At 47.1% G+C, this 22,606-nt stretch overlaps 1 protein-coding gene across 3 annotated transcripts in view; it reads left to right on the forward strand.

The window, feature by feature from the left end:
- Positions 1-22,606, forward strand: part of LOC132822232 (plexin-A1-like) — a 541,551-nt gene that overhangs the window by 67,029 nt on the left and 451,916 nt on the right. For all 3 annotated transcript variants that reach the window (XM_060835337.1, XM_060835340.1, XM_060835338.1), the window contains exon 2: positions 9,734-11,021. In XM_060835337.1, the coding sequence (XP_060691320.1) occupies positions 9,843-11,021 (1,179 nt within the window). In that variant the 5' untranslated portion in view covers positions 9,734-9,842. The remainder of the gene's footprint in view (positions 1-9,733; positions 11,022-22,606) is intronic.

The following is a 22,606-nucleotide window of genomic DNA, read 5'->3' on the forward strand; positions in this document are numbered from 1 at the left end:
CTCCTGAACAAGCTGATTGTCTTCTGCTGTCTTGACCGGAAATGGGGGAGGTTATTTTTAGATCCGCTGGGGATGTTCATTGTAGGATTGGGTTACAGCGATCACTGGATTGTTTGTGTACTGTTGGAATCAATCTGATCTCCTCCAGAGGATGTGAAGGCAGAACAATCAATTCTTTTAGCTCCTTTTTGTAAATTGTCCACACGTGTCCTCACCACCTCCTGCCATCTCCCCCACTCCCATAACCCTTTGAGATCTCAGCTCTTCTGCGGTGCTGCTCTCCTGAGATTTGTTGGTGCCTCAGTGGTTAGCACTGCTGCCTCATGGCGCCAGGGACCTGGGTTTGATTCCAGCCTCGGGCAACTGTCTGTGTAGTTTCTGGATCAGTGGTGCTGGAAGAGCACAGCAGTTCAGGCAGCATCCAACGAGCAGCGAAATCGACGTTTCGGGCAAAAGCCCTTCATCAGGAATAAAGGCAGTGAGCTGGAAGCATGGAGAGATAAGCTAGAGCAGGGTGGGGTGGGGAGAGAGTAGCATAGAGTACAATGGCACATTCTCCCCGTGTCTGTGTGGGTTTCCTCCGGGTGCTCTGGTTTCCTCCCACAGTCCAAAATGCAGGGTTACAGGGATAGGGTGAGATGCTGCTTGTCCTGTCAGTGTATACTTGTTGAGCTGAAAGGTCTCTTTATGCGCTATAGGAATTCTGTGATTTGCTCCACCACCAATAGTTACAGAATCATAGACATGCGCATCATGGAAACAGACGGTTCGGTCCAACTCGTCCATGCTGACCAGATATCTCAACCCAATCTAGTCCCACCTGCCAGCACCCGGCCTATATCCCTTTAAACCCTTCTGATTTAGATACCCATCCAGGTGCCTTTTAAATGTTGTAATTGTACCAGCCTCCACCACTTCCTTTGGCAGCTCATTCCATACACACATCAACCTCTGTGTGAAAAAAATGCCCCTTAGATCCCTTTTGAATCTTTCCTCTCTCACCTTAAAAATATGCGGTCTAGTTTTGGACTCTCCCACACCTCGGAAAATAATTCTGGCTACTCACCCTGTCAAGAGCTGGAAATGTGTTGCTGGAAAAGCGCAGCAGGTCAGGCAGCATCCAAGGAGCAGGAGAATCGACGTTTCTTCTCCTGCTTCTCCTGTTCCTTGGATGCTGCCTGACCTGTCGTGCTTTTCCAGCAACACATTTTCAGCTCTGATCTCCAGCATCTGCAGTCCTCACTTTCTCCCACTCACCCTATCAATGCCTGTGGCTTTAGTTCATGTTCTCCAACACAAGAACAGAAATTGCTGGAGAAACTCAGCAGGTCTGGCGACGTCTGCAGAGAGAGAGAGAAACAGAGTTAATGTTTTAGGTCCAGTGACTTTTCTTCTCAAAAGAGTTAGACTAGAACCAAAACGTTAATTTTGCTTTCTCTCTCCACAGATGCTGCCACACCTGCTAATTTTCTGCAGCAATTTCTGTTTTTGTTTTAGATTTCCAGCATCTGTAGTTCTTCATATGACCTTAACTTCTCTAAACCTTTTTTCTGTCTTTCTCTCTCTCTCTCTCTCCCTCTCTCTCTCTCTCTCTCTCTCTCTCTCTCTTTCTCTCCTCTTCCAAGATGCTTCTGAAAACTTACCACTTTCACCAAATGTTTGCCTATTTGTCCCAGTGGCATTTGTGGTCTTTTTGTTGGTACATCTGTCATGGAGCACCTTTGCAGGTTAGAATGCTGCTATGTATTTTCCCGAAGCTGCTAAATGACACTGTGCAGACCTTCGACCTGTCCGGCCACCTCATGGGCGGCATGGTGGCACAGTGGTTAGCACTGCTGCCTCACAGCGCCAGAGACCCGGGTTCAGTTCCCGCCTCAGGCGACTGACTGTGTGGAGCTTGCACTTTCTCCCCGTGTCTGCGTGGGTTTCCTCCGGGTGCTCCGGTTTCCTCCCACAGTCCAAAGATGTGCGGGCCAGGTGAATTGGCCATGCTAAATTGCCCGTAATGTTAGGTTAGGGTATGGGTGGGTTGCTGGTCGGTGTGGACTTGTTGGGCCGAAGGGCCTGTTTTCCACACTGAAAGTAATCTAATCTCATTCAGTTATGGCTGCATTGTGCCAAATGCTGTGCTCCCAGCAGATCTCCATCTCCACGTTCAGGTCTCAGCTCCACAATGAGCAAAGAGTTCTCAACTCTGGCTGGTTTCTTCCATCTGTAACACAATCAATGTGACAACACTAAAACATTCAACGCATTGACCACAGTAATGCAATAATGTGTTTTCAGTATGATTTACATTATTGCCTTCTGTGCTTGGTTATTTAAAACCTGTTACCCAAACCACAGTTTGTCCACCTACATAAGCTGTTGCAGTCCAAGAAATAATTGTGTGTGAAGTGCTTGAGACATTTCTGTCAATGAGAATAATTCCTGAATTGCTTAAAGTCTGTCTCTGTGTCTCTCTCCCTATTCCTTCTTCTGAGTCTGTCTCTCTGTGTCTTGCTGTCAGTCTACCTCGCTTTCTAACTGTTTCACTGTCTGCTTCATTGCCTTCCTGTCTTGCTGTCTGTCTCATATTGTCTGTCTGTCTGGCTTGCCTAAATCACTGCCTGTCTGCCTGTTGTTGTCTTTCTGTTTGTCTGTCTCACGCTGTTAGTCTTGCTGTCTCGCGCTCTTTGCCACTCTCTCCCAGTGTTGTTGGCTGCCTGTCTGGCTATACAGACAGATGAGATTAGTTTGGAATTGCATCATGTTCGGTAAGACAAGGTGGACCGAAGGGGCTGTACCTGTATTGTGTTGTTCTATGTTTGTCTGTTTGTCTCACACTTTCTCTCTTTGCCACGCTGTCTGTGTGTTGGTGCCTGTCTGTGTCCATTGTAGTATTTTCCCAGGTGACCACTTATGGCACCTTGTGCGATTTGCTTCCTCCCCCAGTCTGTGGGACTGGGTAAGGGCTGTAGGAGATAGATCACTGCCACCAACTCGCCCTTATCTTGGGTCCATCTCGTGATTGTGGATAGAGGACTCAGAACCATAGAGAGTCAACAGAAGAGGCTCTGTCCTTATATAAGAAGACGGTTTATTGCAGAATAACAAACCTATATTTGATAAGGCCAAATGACCAGGATCTCAGGGATCTGGTGTGTGAACATTAACCCCTTCAGAACCATTGTTTCACACATCTGTCTCTGTCCCTGGGAATTGAGAAGAGGTTACAGAAGGAGATTGTGGGACTGAATGTAATTGTTCCACCTTCTGCAGTGACTTGCAGAGCTGGATCCAGGCCAGTCCCTCAGTGCAGTGGTGCAGGGTTCACATAGACCAGTTTAAAATTTCAGTTGGGAATTGGAAAGGAGGTCAGGAGTAAACCATAGGTACTCTGGAGTCAAGTACAATGCAAGTTGTCAGGCAGGGCTATTGAAAGCACCTTTCCAATCAAAGTTCAGAAATGTATTGGACACGCCTCTGTAGCAGATGGGTCTTGAATCTAAGTCTCCTGGCCCAGAGGTAGGGACACTACCACTGTGCCCTAAAGGATAGCCATTGGATTCAATGCAAAACAATTGGTTCTGTTTGTTGGGAGAGGTTTATTGGTGGAGAAACAAGACTTACTGAGTTTTGAGAAGATTTGTAGCTCAGGTTGAGGTTTTGGATGTAGATTTGCCTGCTGAGGTGGAAGGTTCATTTTCAGATGTTTCGTCACCATAATAGGTAACATCATCATTGAGCCACCGGACGAAGCACTGGTGGCATGGCCCGCTTTCTATTTATGTGTTTAGGTTTCCTTGGGTTGGTGATGTCACTTACCACACCCTGAGAAAAAGAACAGGAAATGACATCACCACAGGAAATGGCATCACCAACTCAAGGAAACCTAAGCACATAAATAGAAAGCGGGCCATACCACCAGTGCTTCATCTGGAGGCACACTGAAGATGTTACCTAGTATAGTAACGAAACATCAGAAAACAAACATTCCAGCCTAGCGAGAAAACCTACGTTCAGAACAAGACTTACCTTTACCTTTACTAAGAGAAGGAATGAAAAAAAATCCCTGTGTTCTCTCTTCACCTGCAGTCTGGAACAATGGCTCAGTGCTTAGCACTGCTGCCTCACAGCACCAGGGACCTGGGTTCGATTCCAGCCTCAGGCGACTGTCTGTGTGGAATTTGCACGTACTTTCCATTTCTGCGTGGGTTTCCTCTGGGAGCTCTGGTTTCTTCCCACAGTCCAAAGATGTGCAGGTTAGATGGATTGGCCATGCTAAACTGCCCCTCATGCCTAAGGATGTGGAGGCTGGGTGGATTAGCCATGGGCAATGCCGGGTGACAGGGATGGGTCTGGGTGGATTGCTCTTCGGAGGGTTGGTGTGGACCCGATGGGCTGACTGGCCTGTGTCCACACTGTACGGACTGCGTGAGATTTATTTACAAACCCAAGGAAAATCTGGAGGCAATCCAAACCCTTCACAGCCTCAGCTTTCTCAGTGTCCGATCAGTATTGGCTCAGAGTTTGACAAAGTCAAACACTTTCCAGAGCTTGGCTCTTCTGACTGCGAGTTTGAGTCACCATGGCAGCGAGGGGATAGGTTGGTGGGAACGTTTAAATTGCAGCCCAATTATATTTGTGGTGGTTGGTATTTTAGTTGCTTATTTTGAGTGCTTGGAAAGCAAATACCCATCAGTTACATCGTTCCTGGCCTGCGATTAACTGGTGCCTTGAAAGATTTCTGTGAATTAATCAAGTACAATTTTACCTCGTTATTTCACTTTAGAAGAGGCAACCGCAATAAACCACTTTAGTATATGGCAGAATAACTAGTTTCTTTGGATTGACCAGACACTGACCTGGACTCAGTCAAAAAGTGTGGCACTAAAAAAGCGCAGCTAGTCAGGCAACATCTGAGGAGAGGACAGTCGATGTTTCGAGCATAAGCTCTTCGTCAGGAATGTCAGGGAGGTCCAAGGGGGCTGAGAGAGAAATGAGAGAGGGTTCGGGTTAGCTAGGAATGCAATAGGTAGGTGGAGGATGGGGTAAAGGTGATAGGTCGGAGGGGAGGGTGGAGTCGATAGGTGGGAAGGAAGATGGACAGGTAGGACAGTTCAATTCACAGAAATCTTTTGAGGTACCAATTAATCGCACGCCAGCAACTATGTAACTGATGGGTGTTTGCTTTCCAAGTACTCGAAACAAGTCCTCTCCGACCTATCACAAACACCTCCTCGGATGAGGCCTGACCTGCTGTGCTTTTCCAGTACCACACTCTTGACTCTAACCTCCAGCATCTGCAGTCCTCACTTTCCCCCAACTGAATTGGACACACCATATATACACTGAGGTCAGCAGAGTAGGTCAGAGGCTGGGATTCCTGCAGCGAGTTGCTCACCTTCTGACCCTTGTCCATTGTCTCCAAGGCACAAGTTGGGAGTGTGATGGAATATTGCACCGGACTAAGATGGGGGCTTTTATTAAACTGAAGGAACACATTGCAGATCAGCTTCCCCATGAATTCCTTGTAAGTACAAGGTTGAGAAGAACACAAGTTAGGAGTGGAGTAGGCTCTAAGCTTGCACTGCCATGTTGCCCTCTCTGGACCAGCCATATATATACCCAGGCTGCAGGATCCAGCAGTGAGTAGCTCACCTCCTGACTCCCTCCATCTCCAAGGCACAAGTCAGGAGTGTGATGGAATACTCCCCACTTGCCTGGATGGGTGCAGCTCCAACAACACTCAAGAAGCTCGACACCATCCAGGACAAAGCAGCCGCTTGATTGGCACCACATCCATAAGCATCCACTCCCTCCACCACCGATGCTCAGTAGTAGCAGTATGTACTACCTACAAGATGTACTACAGAAGTTCACCAAAGATCCTCTGACTGCACCTTCCAAACCCAGGACTAAAGCTGATACTGCTCAAATCCTGTGAATGAATGAAAATGTCTTGCCCCTCAGCTCCACTTTCCTTCTTTATCCCAATTTAACTCACCTCCAGGATGTGGGTGTCACTGGGTGGGGTCAGCATCTATTACACATCTTTCATTGTCCTTGTGAAGGTGATGGTGAACTGCCTTCCTGAACTGTCCACATTGTTGGAGGGACAATTCTGTTCAGTATGGAATTCCAGGACGTTGACCCAGCAACAATGAAGGCATAGTGATATATTTCCAAGTCAGGATGGTGTGTGGCTTGTAGGGTGGGGGAACCTTGCAAGGGTTACTGTTCCCATGTATCTGAAGCCTTTGTCCTTCTAGATAGAAGTGGTCATTGAAAGGCCTTGTTGAGGGAGCTTTGGCTCCAGTACTTCTTATACATGCTGCAGGATCTAGATAGAATGTGCAGGGAGTGGACAGCATGAATGTTTAAGATGATGAATGGAGTGCCAATTTAGCAGGCTGCTTTGCCCTAGATGGTGTCAAGCTTCTTGAGAGTTGTTGGAGCTGCACCCATCCAGGCAAGTGGGGAGTATTCCATCTCACTCCTGACTTGTGCCTTGTTGATGCAGGTAGTCAGGACGTGAGTTACTTGCTGGTGGATCTTGTAGCCTCAGGGTTTATATGGCTTGTCCCAAGAGGATAGCGTGACAGTGATTAGATTACTTACAGTGTGGAAACAGGCCCTTCGGCCCAACAAGTCCACACCGACCCGCCGAAGCTAATCCCACCCATACCCCTACATATACTCCTTACCTAACACTATGGGCAATTTAGCATGGCCAATTCACCTGACCCGCACATCTTTGGACTGTGGGAGGAAACCGGAGCACCCGGAGGAAACCCACGCAGACACGGGGAGAACGTGCAAACTCCACACGGTCAGTCGCCTGAGGCGGGAATTGAACACAAGTGCAAGCTTGGAGCCTGTTCTGCTCTTGGGTTTGTGACCTTCTCAATCAAGTGCTTCCTCGGAAGTAGTGGGGAAGCCGGACTGAAGGTTACTAACCTTTAGTTCAATAAACATGCCCACCTTTGTCTAGGACATGATTTGAAACCACCATGGCCCATTGTAAGGGAAGAAATGATGTCCCATTTCTTGTGTGCTGCACTCTTCTGGAATCTGGGGACATTGGCAGCCATTTTATGTACAGTAGGATCCCAGAAATGAGATCGATATAGTGACCATACATTTTGTTTGCAGAATAAAGTTCTGTGTTGTTTAGTGACGAGGTATTCAACACACCGTGGGGAGGGAAAATGCATCTAGTGTCATGGGTATTTTATATTTGTTTGAGGGGGCACACCAGTGTTTCATTCCAAAGGTGGCGCCCCCTGTAGAGCAGCTGTCCCTCTGTGTTGCATTGGGAGTGCCAGCCTGAGTTAAATTCATAAGAATAAGGCCATTTGGCCCATTGAGTGTGCCCCACCATTCGATCATGGCTGATATGCTCCTCATTTTTTTTAGACTTACAGTGTGGAAACAGGCCCTTCGGCCCAACAAGTCCACACCGACCCGCCGAAGCGCAACCCACCCATACCCCTACATTTACCCCTTACCTAACACTACGGGCAATTTAGCATGGCCAATTCACCTGACCCGCACATCTTTGTGACTGTGGGAGGAAACCGGAGCACCCGGAGGAAACCCACGCAGACACGGGGAGAACGTGCAAACTCCACACAGTCAGTCGCCTGAGTCGGGAATTGAACCCGGGTCTACAGGCGCTGTGAGGCAGCAGTGCTAACCACTGTGCCACCGTGCCACCCAAAATCTCCTCCATTTTCCTGCCTTCTCTCCAACCCATTACTAATTAAACATCTGTCCAACTCCTCCTTAAATTTACTCACTGTCCCAGCATCCACCACACTTTGGGGGAGGGAATTCCACAGATTCACACCCCTTTGGGAGAAGTAGTTTCTCCGCAACTCTGTTTTTAAATTTGTTACCTTTTAAGACGCTGTTTCTGAACCCTGAACCTTCGAGCTTTGTATGTCCAGAGTTACCAGCCCAGATCTGGGTGGTGCAGAGCTGTGGTTAGTTTCTGACGGTCCTGTGGAATGATGTGTCTGGAAGCGTGCTTGCCAATAGTCCCGGCAACTTGCATTGCACAATGGGCAGCGGCTTTAATAAAGCCTTCCAAAGGCACCCCTCCACTCCCACCACCCTCAATGTTGCCGATAACTCAGTGGTTGGCAGCCCCCTCCAGGACTGAGTTGGGGAGGGTCTTCATCAGACTGGGAAGGGGGTGGTCCTGACCCATACAGCTGGCCTGAACCTTCACCAGCGTCAGAACTGACTGGGCAGCTGGTGATGAATATTCCTCAGTCACAGGCTGGGTTTTACTCAGCACCGACATACGGATTATTATAATAGGTCAGGCACTGCTCAAGCTTATCAATTCTGTGATGAGTTCCTCTTAAGACATCAGTGTCTCCTCGTGAAGCTCCGGCAAATTATTCATGTTGTTTCTGATACTCACTGCAGTTAATGTGTGGGGGAGGTGGGATAATGCGTCACCACATACTGTACTGTTTCGATTTTCTTTTGAATTGCCTCTCTTCTCTTTCCTTATTTTTCTGTTTGTATTTTTCTCTTTCCCTCTCTTTTTTCTTTCTGTCTATCCATTTTTCTCTCTGTCCTGTTTTCTCTGTATTTCTCCCTTTCTCTGTTCTTTTTCCCTTCCTTTCTCTTTCTAGCTGTTTCCTTATCCCTTTCTCTCTGTCCTTTGCTCTCTCTCCCTCTTTTTCTCTCTCCCTCTTTCTCTCTCTTTTTTTCTCTCTGTCCTTTCTTTCCCTCTGTCTCCCCTTCCCTTTCTCTCTGTCCTTTTCTCTCTCTCTATTCCTCCCCCAGCTTTTACTCTCTCTCTCTCTCTCTCGCTCCTCATTTTTTCTCTCTCACTTCCTTCATCTGTTCTTTTTCTCCCTGTCTCCCCTTCTCTGTCCTTTTCTCTCTTCCCCCCCTTTTTCTCTCTCTCTCCCCCCTTCTCTGTTCTTTCTCTCTCTCTTTCTCTGATTCCCTTTCTCTTTCTCTCTGTCCTTTTCTCTCTCTGCCTTTTATCTGTCCCTCTTCCTTTAATACTCTCTCTCCCTTTCTCATGTCTCTGTGCTTTCATCTTCCTCTGACCTTCTCTTTCTCTCTCCCGTTCTCTTCCTCAGAACCACCCTTCCTGTAGCCTGACTGTCACCTTTACCCCCTTTATTGCTGGGAAGCAGGAGACTTGCCAAAACCTGTTCCTGAGGTGCCTGTTGGGAGTGGTGGACCACCTTTGCACTGAATTGTTTGGAAGCTATGCCCCTCCAGTGGCCCCACCCCCCAACATCAAGTTGTTTGGTTTCCCTAGTGGGACAGAGGCTGAGAGTTCAAATCCCACCAGGAGGCTAGAACACACAGCGAAAGGGTCAATTGTCCCAAACGAATGCAAGTGGTTTATTGACATTTTCTAGTGGAGAGAAATATATCATCTGCCTTGAACCCATGTGTAACTCCAGTCCTTGACTCTGCCTTGCTAAGTCACCTTTACTTTTTGTGGGAAATAAATGAGGGTGATCCAAACACCGGGAGAGAGACAGAGAAAGAGTGCAAAATAAATGCAGTCCAGGTTGTATTTATTAATGGCTGTAACTGGCTTAAATCTTCAGCAGGGACAACAAAATTTGAATTTGTAAAGTGCCCATAACGCGGTGAATTTGCTAAAGGTCATTTCCATGGTCTCTCTTCACCTGAAGTAAGGGGTTGGGTTACTCGAGCAGGGGACGTTTCTGAACTTCATTTAACTAGCTGCCTTTTCTCTTTGCAGGTTTGATGACCTCAGCAGTTCGGAGGGCGACCTAGATGAAGGATTTGGCTCCACGTGGTTTCCTTCATCCTGAGGTATTGGGGGGATATAGCAGGTGCAGGGGAGCACAATGGAACCGCTCTGTACGAATCGCTGTTCTCGGCCCTCATGCCTCTGGACGTTACTGGTGGCCTCGCACTTAGCCGTGATTGGCCACGCCAAGGGGGCGCTACCTCCCTTCAGGACTTTTGAGGTTTCCGACACGAGCCTGACCCACCTGGTCGTCCACAACAAAACTGGAGTCGTCTACGTCGGCGCGGTGGACAAGATCTACAAGCTGGCGGACAACCTGACCATGCTGCGGTCCCATGTGACCGGCCCGGTGGAGGACAACGAGAAATGTTACCCGCCTCCCAGCGTGCAGTCCTGCCCGCACGCCCTGGCGCTGACCAGAAACGTCAACAAGCTGCTGCTCATCGACTACAAGCAGAATCGCCTCATCGCCTGCGGCAGCGCCTTTCAGGGTATATGCCAGTTCCTTCGCCTGGATGATCTCTTCAAGCTTGGGGAGCCTCACCATCGCAAAGAGCATTACCTGTCCAGTGTCAATGAGGCAGCCACCATGTCGGGTGTGATCATTGAGGGACCCAATGGGACCAACAACAAACTCTTCATCGGCACCCCCATTGATGGCAAATCGGAATATTTTCCCACCCTCTCCAGCCGAAAACTAATGGACAATGAGGAAAACGCGGAGATGTTTGGCTTCGTCTACCAGGACGAGTTTGTCTCCTCACAACTGAAGATCCCTTCGGATACTCTTTCCAAATTCCCAGCCTTTGACATCTATTACATTTACAGTTTTAGTAGCGAGCAGTTTGTCTATTACTTAACCCTGCAGCTTGATACTCAGTTGACGTCTCCCGACTCCAACAGCGAACAGTTCTTCACCTCGAAGATAGTCCGGCTGTGTGTAGATGATCCCAAGTTCTACTCGTATGTGGAGTTTCCCATTGGATGCCTGAAGGACGGGGTGGAATACCGCCTCATCCAAGATGCCTACTTAGCCAAGCCTGGAAAATTCCTCGCCCGGTCTCTGGGTGTCTCCGAGAAAGAGGACATACTCTTCACCGTCTTTTCCCAAGGCCAGAAGAATCGGATGAAGCCACCCCGGGAGTCTGCCCTCTGCCTCTTCACCCTGAGGAAAATCAAACAAAAGATTAAGGAACGGATTCAGTCGTGCTACAGAGGGGAAGGCAAGCTCTCGTTACCCTGGCTTCTCAACAAAGAACTAGCCTGCATTAATTCCGTGAGTACAAAACATTGAGCGATCTTCCACAATCTACAACCTTCCCAAAGGCACTTTCCAGACCCACTTTCTGTCTTTGTTTTGTTTCTGAATGGTTGTAAAGTGCAAACACACAGGGAAAATTAAATTGTAAACAGTTGATGCCTGTTAATTGGTGCCACTGTTGGGAATACAATGCAACTGTGGCTTTATGAATGCCAGTTTTAACCACTTACATTCATTATAAGGTTCCTGTCTTGGCCTTGCCTTCAGGGAAGAAGATGTTGGCTCGGGAAGTAACCACTAAAGGTTGTGCCCGGAGCCAGCAAGGCTGCTGTGAAACTGCTAGCCAGGCAACAGCTTTCAGTTTGAGAAGTCAGGAAGTTACGCTGAATCTGTGTTAGGCCTTGGTTGGACCACATTTGGAGTACGTTGTGTAGATTTGGTCTCTCTGTTGTAAAGAGAATATTGTGGAGAGGGTGAGGGGAAGATTTATGAACATGCCACCAGAGATATGTACAGGCGTGGCGATCGATTGGGCTATCAGGATGAATAAGCTTAATCTATCTTTCTCATGAACAGAGAAAATTCAAAGGAGCCAAATCTATGGGCCAAATGTTGGAAAATGGGATTAGAATAATTTTTGACCAGTTCAGACTCTATGAGCCAAAGGGCCTTTTTCTCTGCAGCCAACGCCGTTTCCCATTGGGGGAAAAAAAAAGTCTACTCTCCTATTCATCCTGCCAAAATATGGAACCTCACACTTTCCCACATTGTATTCTATCTGCCATTTCTTTGCCCTCTCCCCTCACCTGTCCATGTCCTTCTGCAGCCACCCTGCTACCTCAACACTACCTGTCCTTCCACCGAACTTTGTGTCATCTGCAAACTTAACAACAGTACCCTGAGTTCCTTTGTCCAGGTTGTTAATGTATGTTGTGAATAGTTGTGCTAACAGTGACCCCTGTGGAACTTAACTAGTCACTGGCTGCCAACCTGTAGAAGACCCTTTATCCCCACTCTCTGCTAGTCAGCCAATCCTCTATCCATGCCAGTAGCTTGCCCCTAACACCATGGACTTTTACCTTATTTCGCAACTTGCTGTGTGGCTCCTTGTCAAAGGCCTTCTGGAAATCCAAATAGATCACTTTCACTGGTTCTCCTTTGTCTAATCTGCTCGTTAACTCCTCAAAGAATTCTCACAGACTTGTCAGGCAGGACGTCCCTTGACAAAGCCACGCTGACTCAGCCCATTTTACCTTGCACCTAAAACTACTCTGCAATCTCATCCTTAATAATGGTCTCTAAAATCTTACCAATGACCGAGGTCAGGCTAACTGGCCTGGCCTATGGTTCCCTGTCTTCTGCTTCCCTCCCTTCTTAAAAAGAAATGTTACATTAGCCATTTTCCAGTCCTCTGGGGCCCTCCCTGACCCCAGAGATTCCTGAAAGATCACTGCCAAAGCCTCTACAATCTCCTCAGAGAGTCTTGGTCACTTACTTGAAGAGCGACAGGGAGTTTCTGAAATAACTCCACCAAGGCTGGTATCCCATCACCAAGTCACCCTTTATTTACACCACACACACAGTACCGGACTCTGAACCAGCACCCTCAGAGCCACCTCCCAGAATCCTGACTCTCGTCTTTATGTCTGTTAGCCAGGGCTCCCTGATTGGGCCAGTAAACAGCCCCAATGAGGGAACTTGCATTCTGTCAGGTCCACTTGGCTGACCTCGTTCCAATGACTGCACCTTCTTTGGCCATTAAGTCTCGGAGTGGGATTGGTACCCCAAACCCTGGCTCTGATCACTGCACTGCAAGTCCTACCCTTATGGCTACAAGTGAACAATAACAATGGAGGGGGATGGGTTAATAAGATCGAATCTGTGGAAAACCAGATATTTTCCTGGATCCTCAGCACCTTTCTACCCATTTTGTGCAAGACTTTGCAATGTTTAGTCGAAAGGAGAATGGTGAAACAGCATTCCTGTGCCCAGTGACAGCATTTACGAGGATCAACTTAAGAAATTCTCATGTTTTTTTCTCATGAGGTGGTACATGAATTTCATTCCAATAGGCAACAGTAGCAAACCCGGTCTTTGTGTTGAGTGGGCGATGTGTTTTCAATGATTGTGCCTGGGATGGTCAAGTGCCTATTGGATGGATTTTGAGTTGGACAAAACACAGATTCCCTTCTCTACCTCCACCCAACGGCCACCTCCCCTGGCTGGTTCTCGTACACAAGAACAAGACTGTGTCATCTTGGACTCGGCAGAATCAGTTGTGGTGACTACTTGTTGATAGTATTGTAGCATCTATGAACAGCAGGGTATAGGAGCTGAATGAGGCCATTTGGCCCATTGAGTCTGCTCCACTATTTGATCAGAGCTGACATGTTTCTCAACTCAATGGAGTTGAGCAGGGTTATGCCTTCTCCCCATAACCCTTGATCCCCCAACCAGAACTTATCTATTGCTGTCTTAAAGACAGTCAATGACTGGTCTCCACAACTGTCTGTGGCAATGGGTTCCACAGAGACACCAGTCAATTGCTTCTTACTGATATTGGTCGAGGGTTGAATATTGGGCCCAGTACCCCACAAATGGCTGGTATTGAGGCTGATGGAAGTTGGAATGGTGCATTGAAAAGTGCTCAGGCTGTTTGACACAAGAACGGTTAAATCCGCAGTTTATGGTTACACTTCGGGAAATTTTACGATCAATGTCTTAAGCTGCTGTGACTGTGTGAGTAGCTGTTGACTCATCTTGATAAGCTGAATGATCGTATTGAATTGGCAGGACAGGGATGGAAGGGCCAAATGGCCTCCTGCCCCTGTTTCCTATGTTTCTATGCCTCAACTTCGCCACCCCTTTGCTTCACTGCCTTCGGGCTCCCAGATTGGAGGGTGACCTCAGAAGCTCCTGGCTTTTGGATCATTTGGAGTTGACCTACTCTGGTCTTTGAATCTGAGAATGTCTGTTTTAGTTCAGTCACAGTCAGCCCTGGCAGCATCGGCTGTTACACTGGGGCGAGGACTGCTAATTTTTAACAGCTTGTGAGACAGGCTGCAGGAGGCGCCAGCTGTGTCCGAAGGGTGGGTGGGTGGGTGGGTGGGAAGAGATGGTGTGCAGCTGGCAGAATCCCCTCTGGATTAACTTGTGCTGCCTTAGCATTTTACTTGTCCCCAGTCCTATACTGGACCAGATGGACCTGCATTATCTCTTGGCTCAATCGCCCTCACTGACAGATTTTTAACTATTTAATTGTTCACGGGGCCTGGGTGTTGATTTCTTTATTGCCCATTGGTAATTATCCCTTGAGAATCTGGCACAGTCTGTTTGGTTTAGGATACCCACGAGACCGCTGGGAAAGGAGTTCCAGGATTTTGACCCAGTGACTGTGAAGGAGAGGCGATGTATTTCCAAGGTCGAGAGTTGTTGCTGGAAAAGCACAGCAGGTCAGGCATCATCCGAGGAGCGGGAGAATTGACACTTCGGTCATAAGCACTTCGGTCGGCGCAACATCGAGGGCCGAAGGGCCTGTACTGCGCTGTATCCTTCTATGTTCTATGTTCTATGTTCTAAGCCTTTCATCAGGACTCATGATGATTGCTCGAAATGTCCTGTTCCTCGGATGCTGCCTGACCTGCTGTGCTTTTCCAGCACCTCACTCTCGACCCTGATCTCCAGCATCTGCAGTACTCACTTTCTCCCAATGGAATTCCAAGTCCGGGTGGTGAGTCAGGAGGGGAACTTGCAGGGGCTTTGGTTTGAAGTACAGCGGGTGGTTGGGCCCAAGGCTTATGCTGTCTGAGAGTGCGGTGCAGGAAGATTCAGTGTTGACGTTTGGAAGGGTCAGCCTTGACCTGAAGAGAAAGGACTCTGATGGGTCAAGTTGGAAGGAGAAGAGATGTGGAGCCAGCAAAATTGGTCTGTCAGAGACCTGGCACAGACATGATGGTCCGAAGGGTCCATGCTTGCGTTCTGTCATGTTATTGAGCTCTGTTCAAAATGCAGCCATTAGGTTCAGAATGGTAGTGACCTCACTGCATTCCTCAACCATTCCAACACTTTACATTCAACAGCTCCGGCCGGTTTGATTTCTCTGGCACTTGGGAAGGAAATCTGCTGTCCTTTACCTGGTCTGGCCTACATGTGACTCCAGACCCACAGCAAAGTGGTTGACTCTTATCTGCCCTCTGGGCAATTAGGGATGGGCAATAAATGCTGGCCTAGCCAGTGATACCCATCTCCTGTGAATGAACATATATAAAAAAAAGGTGCTAGACCATGAGACAGTGATGCCCTTCCCCCCCCCCCCCTTGCCTTTGTACCATGCTAGATACATCTCCAAGTTGGACGAGGATCCTGTGGTCAATTTGCCTACTTGCAGTCATGTGACATGCCACACTGGGAGAGAGGCCTAAATTGCTTGCTTTTTAAAACCAAAGCTGAGTACTTTGCCCTTAACGAGTTAATTAGAGGCTTAATTATTTATTGATGTGTCAGCGATAGCATTACCAGTCCATGTGTACAGCTGTATTTGTTGTTTCACAGTGTTTATTGAAACACTGACACAGTTGGAGTTGAGCACAGTAATGATGATGAACCTTCGCTGCAAAGTCTGCCTATCAGTGGCAGATTGTATACAAGAGGATTTACCAGATTTGGAAAGGTTCCACGTGAAAAGTGAAATACCGCAGATGCTGGAAACCTGAAATAGAAACAGGAAAAAGAAAATGCCGGCTAGGCCTGACAAGTCTGTGGAGAGACAGAAACCGAATTAATGTTGCACATCGATGATGTCAGTCAATTCTGCTTCTTTCTCTATGGATCTGCTTTGACCCCCTGAGTGTTGTAGGAGGAATCCTCACCACTGTCCATCGTTTTGATGCAGAGAGATCTGGGTGTCCTACTCCACTAATTGTAGGTGATGAATATGTAGCCTCAATGAATAACTGGTCAGAGCATTGAGTATAGGAGTTGGGATGCCATATTTAGGCTGTACGAGACGTTGTTGAGGCCACTTTTGGAGTACTGAGTACCATTCTGATCTCCCTTCTACAGGAAGGATGTTATTAAATTGGAGAGGGTGCAGAAATAATTTACAACTTACTAGTCCCATTTGCCTGTGTTTGGCCCACACCCCATTAAACCTTTCCAATCCATTTACAGAGGAATCTCGATTATCTGAAGGACACAGGCAGGGGGGTGGGGGGGGAGTATTTTGTTTGGTTAATCAAATTCTGGATAATCGAGGTTCCTCTGTAGCTGTCCAATGTATAGCTACAATGTATAGTTGCAATGTATAGTTACAACGTATAGTTTCAATGTATTCACCACTTCCTCAGGAAGTTCATTCCATGTTAGAACCACATAAAGGTTTGAGTTATAAGGAGAGGCTGGATAGGCTGGGACTTTTTCACTGGAGTGCAGGAGGTTAAGGGGTGACCTTATAGAGGTTTACAAAACCATGAGAGGTATAGGTAAGTAAATAGCGAAGGCCTTATCCCCAGGGTAGGAGAGTTCAAATCTAAAGGCGAAAGGTTCAAGGTGAGAGGTAAGATTTAAAAGGGACCTGAGGGGCAGTGTTTTCATGCAGTGTTGACCTTACATGGAATGAACTCCCTGAGGAAGTGTTAGATACAGGTACAGTTATGACATTTAAAAGAATTTGGTACATGGATAGGAAGGGTTTAGAGGGATATGGGCCAAATGCTGGCAAATGGGACTAATTGGCTTGGGCTATCTTGTCGGCATGGACAGGTTGGACCAATGGGTCTGTTTCCGTGCTGTTCATCTCTGTGTCTCTATATCTGTCAGCCAGGGCTCCCTAATTGACCAGATTGACAGCCCCCTATACTGTGAGATTCACCTGGCTGACCGCATTATAGTGACTACAGGAGGGTGAATAACCAGTGGGTAATGACGGGGTCAATGTTATTGTCACTGTCGGTACGAAAGTGATGCAATAGTTTGTTGGGTGTGTGAGCACAGCAGTGACAACTGAAGCTGCTGCTAACGTCTTTGGGTTGAATAATCTCCACCCTGGTACGTGTTTCATTTTTGCTCAAGTTCAGAGAAGCTTTAAGGGCAGGAATAGTTCAAATGGGGTGGCATTTTAGGTTTTGAAATGAGAATATTCTGTCTGCTGTCAGACCTTTCAGTCAAACTGAAAGTTTTTGTGTATTTTTACAAGTAAATGAGCAGCCCGGTGGCTCAGTGGGTCAGTGCTGCTGCCTCACTGCACAGGGACCCAGCTTCGATTCCACCCTCAGGTCTGTGCGGAGTTTGCATATTCTCCCCGTGTCTGTGTGGGTTTCCTCCGGATGGTCTGGTTTCCTCTCACAGTCCAAAGATATGCAGGTTAGGGTGGATCGGCTAGGCTAAATTACCCATAGTGTCCAGGGCTGTGTAGGCTGGGTGTATTGACCATGGGGGTTACAGGGATAGGATAGGGGGATGGGCCGGGGTTGGGATGCCCTTCAGAGGGTCGGTGTGGACTTGTTGGGCTGAATATCCTTTTCTACACTCTGGGGATTCTATTCTATAACTAACACTCATGGACCGCAACATACTACGAACTTGTCTCAGGCAGAGATGTGACTAATTTTGGTGGTTCCTTTGATATTGAACAAAGCTATGAAGTGTGAGGCAGGAAGGAGACTCTGCCTGCTGTACTTAGATAGGCTCTGATCACTTTTAAAACCTCATCTCCAGAAGTGCAATAACAACAAAAAAGTGCTGTTGTCAATTTATGGAAATTTCTAAAAATAATGCTCTCGAACTCCAGAAAGAAAATCGAGCAAAGCTGTTGGTAATGACAACATTTCTGGCTGCTCTCCTGTATTCTACCCTTCAACAAATTGAGATTTTCTAAAATACTGGGCTGTCCACATCTCCTGACTCTCATCCAACCTTGTTCACCTTGCTGGATCCTGGCACCTGAAATTCACAATTTCACAGAAGGGCTCTTGCCCGAAACGTCGAATTTCCTGTTCCTTGGATGCTGCCTGACCTGCTGTGCTTTAACCAGCAACACATTTTCAGCTGTGATCTCCAGCATCTGCAGACCTCAGTTTTTACCTGAAATTCACATCCTCGTTTTCGATTTTCACCCCATCTGTGATATTGCCTCACCCCACAACCTTCATACAATCATGGCAGCATGGAAACAGACCCTTTGGTCTAACCAGTCCATGCTGAACATAATCCCAAATTAAACGAGTCCCACCTGCCTGATCCAGGGCCATATCCCTCCAAACCTTTCCTGTTCATGTACTTATCCAATTGTAATTGTACCCACATCCATTTACATGGAACATAGAAGAGTACAGCACAGTACAGGCCCTTCGGCCTTCGATGTTATGCCGGCCTTTTATCCTACTCTAAGATCAAACTAACCTATATACACTACATTGTACTATTTTCCATGTGCCTATTCAAGAGTCGCTTAAATGTCCCTAATGTATCTGACCCTACTACCACTGCTGATAGTGCATTCCATGCACCCTCCACACTCTGTGTAAAGAACCTACCTCCCCTCAGGAAGTTCATTCCACATGCGAACCACGCTCTGTGTAAAATATTTGCCCCTCGTGTCTTTTTTAAATCTCTCTCCTCTCACCTTAAAAATGTACCCCCTAATCTTGAAATCCCCCACCCTGGGGAAAAGACAACTCTCATTAACTTTATCTATAACCCTCATTATTTCATAAACATCTGTCTGGTCGCCTCTCAGCCTCCTGCACTCCAATGAAAAATATCACAGCCCATCCAGTCTTTCTTTATAACTCAAGTCTTCCGTGCCCCTCAATGTTCTGGTAAATCTCTTCTGAACCTTTTCCAGCTTGGTAATATCCTTTCTCTAACTGGACCTCCAGAACTGGATACAGTTTTCCAGGAGAGACCTCACCAATGTCCTGTACAATGTCAATATAACTCCCATACTCAAAGGACTGAGCAGTGAAGGCAACCGCTCTATCTATATGTGATGCAAACTTCAAAGAATTATGGACCTGAACCCCTAGGTCCTTCGAATATCCAGCACTACCCAAGGTCCTATTTTAATTGCATGAGCCCTACCCTTATTTCAGTTCTCTCTATTTCTCTGATTCACCCCCCTATGGTGGCTGGTGACTCAGTCACCAAGCCCTGAGCTCTGGAGTTCTGGCCCTAAAATTAATGAGCCACTGTTGGCTATTTGGTCTTTTGAGCCTGCTCCTCCTCCTTACCTCCCTCTCCCTTTCTTTGAGATACACCTTGAAATCTTTGACCATCTGATGAAAAATCCACGTCACGTTGTTCAGTGTTAAAGACGTTTTTTTTAAAAAAATCATGCTCCTGGAGAGCCTGACGATGCCTCGTTATGTTTGAGGTGCTATATAAGTTAAACGTTTTGTTGTTGTAATATGTTGGCCCAGCTAACATAACTGTCCTCGGAAGCTTGTAAAGTCTTTGCCCAGGAACTGCTCCAGTTTTCTTGTGAAAATCAATCATAAACACAGCACATGCCTGTCTGTTCCACAGGGCACTGACTCACTGACAGCAAACTTGCTTGGAGCCAGTCCCACTCTCTCTCTGTGTGTTTTCAGGCACTGTGTCTGCATGTGGCTGAAGGTGAAGGGACTCACATTTCCGTAGCACCTTTCAAAACCTCAGGGCATCCCAGTGCTTTCCAGCCACTGAAGTTTTTCTTTATTCATTCAGGGGATGATAGTATCACTGGCTAGGCCAGCATTTATTGCCCACCCCTAATTGCCCTGAGGGCAGTTAAGAATCAGCCACATTGCTGTGGGTCTGGAGTCACATGTAGGCCAGACCAGGTAAGGATGGCAGTTTCCTTCCCCAAAGGGCATTAGTGAACCAGATGGGTTTTTCCAACAATTGACAATGGAATCACAGTCATCATCAGATTCTTAATTCCAGATTTTATTTTACTGAATTTACCATCTGCCGTGGTGGGATTTGAACCCAGGTCCCCTAGAAGGTTGTCTGGCCTCCAGATTAACAGCACAGCGATAATATCACTAGGCCAACACTTCCCCAGATGTAGGCACTTGTCATGTACTGAAGTGTGGCACACAGTAAGCTACCATTAACCAGCAAAGCAATGGTGACCAGATTTTGAGACATTGGTTGAGGGAGTAAGCACTGGGAAGGATTCTCTCGCTTTTAATTGGTGCTGGGACCTTTCCTGTCTACTACAGTGTACTGTCCGGGGGTAGGGTTAGGGGTGGACAACACCTTCCAGACAATACCCCGTGTCCCCATTCAGGTCGGCGTAAAAGACACCATGACATTATTTGAAAAAGAGAGTTCCACTTGGTGTCCCGGAGCCAATGTTTATCCTTTGGGGCATGGGGACTTTGATTGTATTGCTCTACCTGGGATCTTGCTGTGCAGCCAATTGGTTGCTGGCATTCCCGCGGTGACCCCGCTCCGGAAGGCACTAGGTTTAGTTATGAAGTGATTTGTGGATGGCTGAGAGAGAGAGAGAGAGCATTCTTGCCCCTCGAAAGGGTGGCACTGATGGACTGAATTCATTGCAACAGAGCACAGAGCTCTCCTCCACCCAACCCACATGGGAGTGCTGTACACTCAGACCAGAGAATCCAGTCTGACCTTGTTTTCCTGTGACCTTCCTCATGCTTAGTGTCCATGGGGCAATAGGAATTAGGAGTGGCTATAGACCTCTCGGCCCCTCTAACCTATCCCACCCTTCAATAAGCACGTGATCCACTGGCCTCTCCACATTCCCTCTGACACCCTGCCAGTCCCCTCCCAGCTAATTTCTCATCCCTTTGCTTATGGAGAATCTGTCACTTTAGTTTTTTATTCATTTGTGGGATGTGGGTGTCCCTCGCTGGTATTTGCAAAGGATATAAAGTGCCTCAAATCCTCTAGAAAGTACCTGGTGCATCATAACATTCTGGGCGACGGGCCAAGTGCTGGTAACTGAGGTGAGGTTGAAGGTCAGCTGTCTTGGTGCAGACCTGATGGGTTGAAAGGCCATTCTATGACTCAGTCTCCACTGGCTATTTGAGGAAGAGAAAAGCCTGACCCAGCCCTGTCTCAGTGCTGCCTGGGCTGAAATCAGGCTACTCAATGCAACGTCAGGTCACGCAATCATTTCCAAATTGGATTTCCTTCTTCAGTTTAAACTTGCTCTTCGAGTTGCTGAATTCTCTTTGGTTAGAAACAGATATTACGTAATAAATTTTGTTGAGTGCAGGATCTTAAAAATGATTGAAGAGGTTGCCTAGCTCTAATTAAGTTTCTTATCGGTAGATCTTTTGACAGTGAAAACCACAATAAAGATTCAAAAGTACCAATGATTTTCTTCTATATTTAATTTGATTATGTGATCAGATAAATGTGTTCATTAGTACAGGGTTCAATGTTTCCTGTCAATCTTAGCTCAGGCATACAGTTCACATTAAATCCCTGTTTTTAAATAGAATCACCTTGAACTCACACAGGATACAGGGACCATTTGGTTTATTTTATTTTGTTCTTTCAAGGTGGGGTTTGCTGGCCGAGCCAGCTTTCATTGCCCATCGCTAGTTATTCCCTCGAGAAGGTGGGGGTGAGTGCAATCTTGAAGCACTGCAGTCTACCTGCTATGGGTTGACCCAAAATACACCTGGGAAGGGAAGGAACGGTGATATATTTTCAAGTGAGGATGGTGAGTGGCTTGGAGGGGAACTTGCAGGGGGTAAAGTCCCCATCTATCTGCTGCCCTTGTCCTTCTAGATGGAAGTGGTTATGGGTTTGGAAGGTGCTGTATGAGGATCTTTGGTGAATCTCTGCTGTGCATCTTGTAGATAGTACACACTGCTGCTACTGAACGCTGGTGGTGGAGGGAGTGGATGCTTGTGGATGTGGTGTCAATCATGTGGGCTTCTGTGTGCTGGACAATGTCAAGCTCCTTGACTGTTTTTGGAGCTGTAACCAGCCAGGCACATTGCTGGATTGTAGATGGTGAACAGGCTTTGGGGAGTTAGGAGTTGGTTACTCTCTGCAGAAATCCAAGCTTCTGACCTGCTCTTACACCTGCTGTATTTATATGGCTAGTCCAGTTCAATTTGTGGTCAATGATAATCTCCAGGATGTTGATAGTGGAGGATTCAGTGATGGTGATTTTGTTGAATGTCAAGGGGTTGGAGTTAGATTGTCTCTTGCTGGAGATGGTCATTGACAGCACTTGTATTGTGGATGTTACTTGTAAACCTCAGTGATTACCAGCTGATAATCCTTGACTCCACTCCATGAGACCATAAGAAATAGGAACAGGAGTAGACCATTTGGCCTCTCAGGCCTACTGTGCCATTTAATAGGATCATGGCTGATCTGACATTCCTCACATTCACTTTTCTGCCATTTCCCTGTAACCTTTAAATTCCCAACTGATCAAGAATCTCTGTCTCAGCCTTAAATATACACAGGAACTCTGCCCCCACAGCGCTCTGTAGCAAGAAGTTCCAATGACTCAGAACCCTATGAGAGAAGACATTCGTTCTCATCTCAGTCTTAAATTGATGCCCCTTTATTCTGAGACTATGCCCTCTGGTCTTAGACTTTCCCTTGAGGGGAAACGTCCTTTC

The sequence above is a fragment of the Hemiscyllium ocellatum genome, chromosome 14 (assembly GCF_020745735.1).
Source record: "Hemiscyllium ocellatum isolate sHemOce1 chromosome 14, sHemOce1.pat.X.cur, whole genome shotgun sequence".
Taxonomy (NCBI): domain Eukaryota; kingdom Metazoa; phylum Chordata; class Chondrichthyes; order Orectolobiformes; family Hemiscylliidae; genus Hemiscyllium; species Hemiscyllium ocellatum.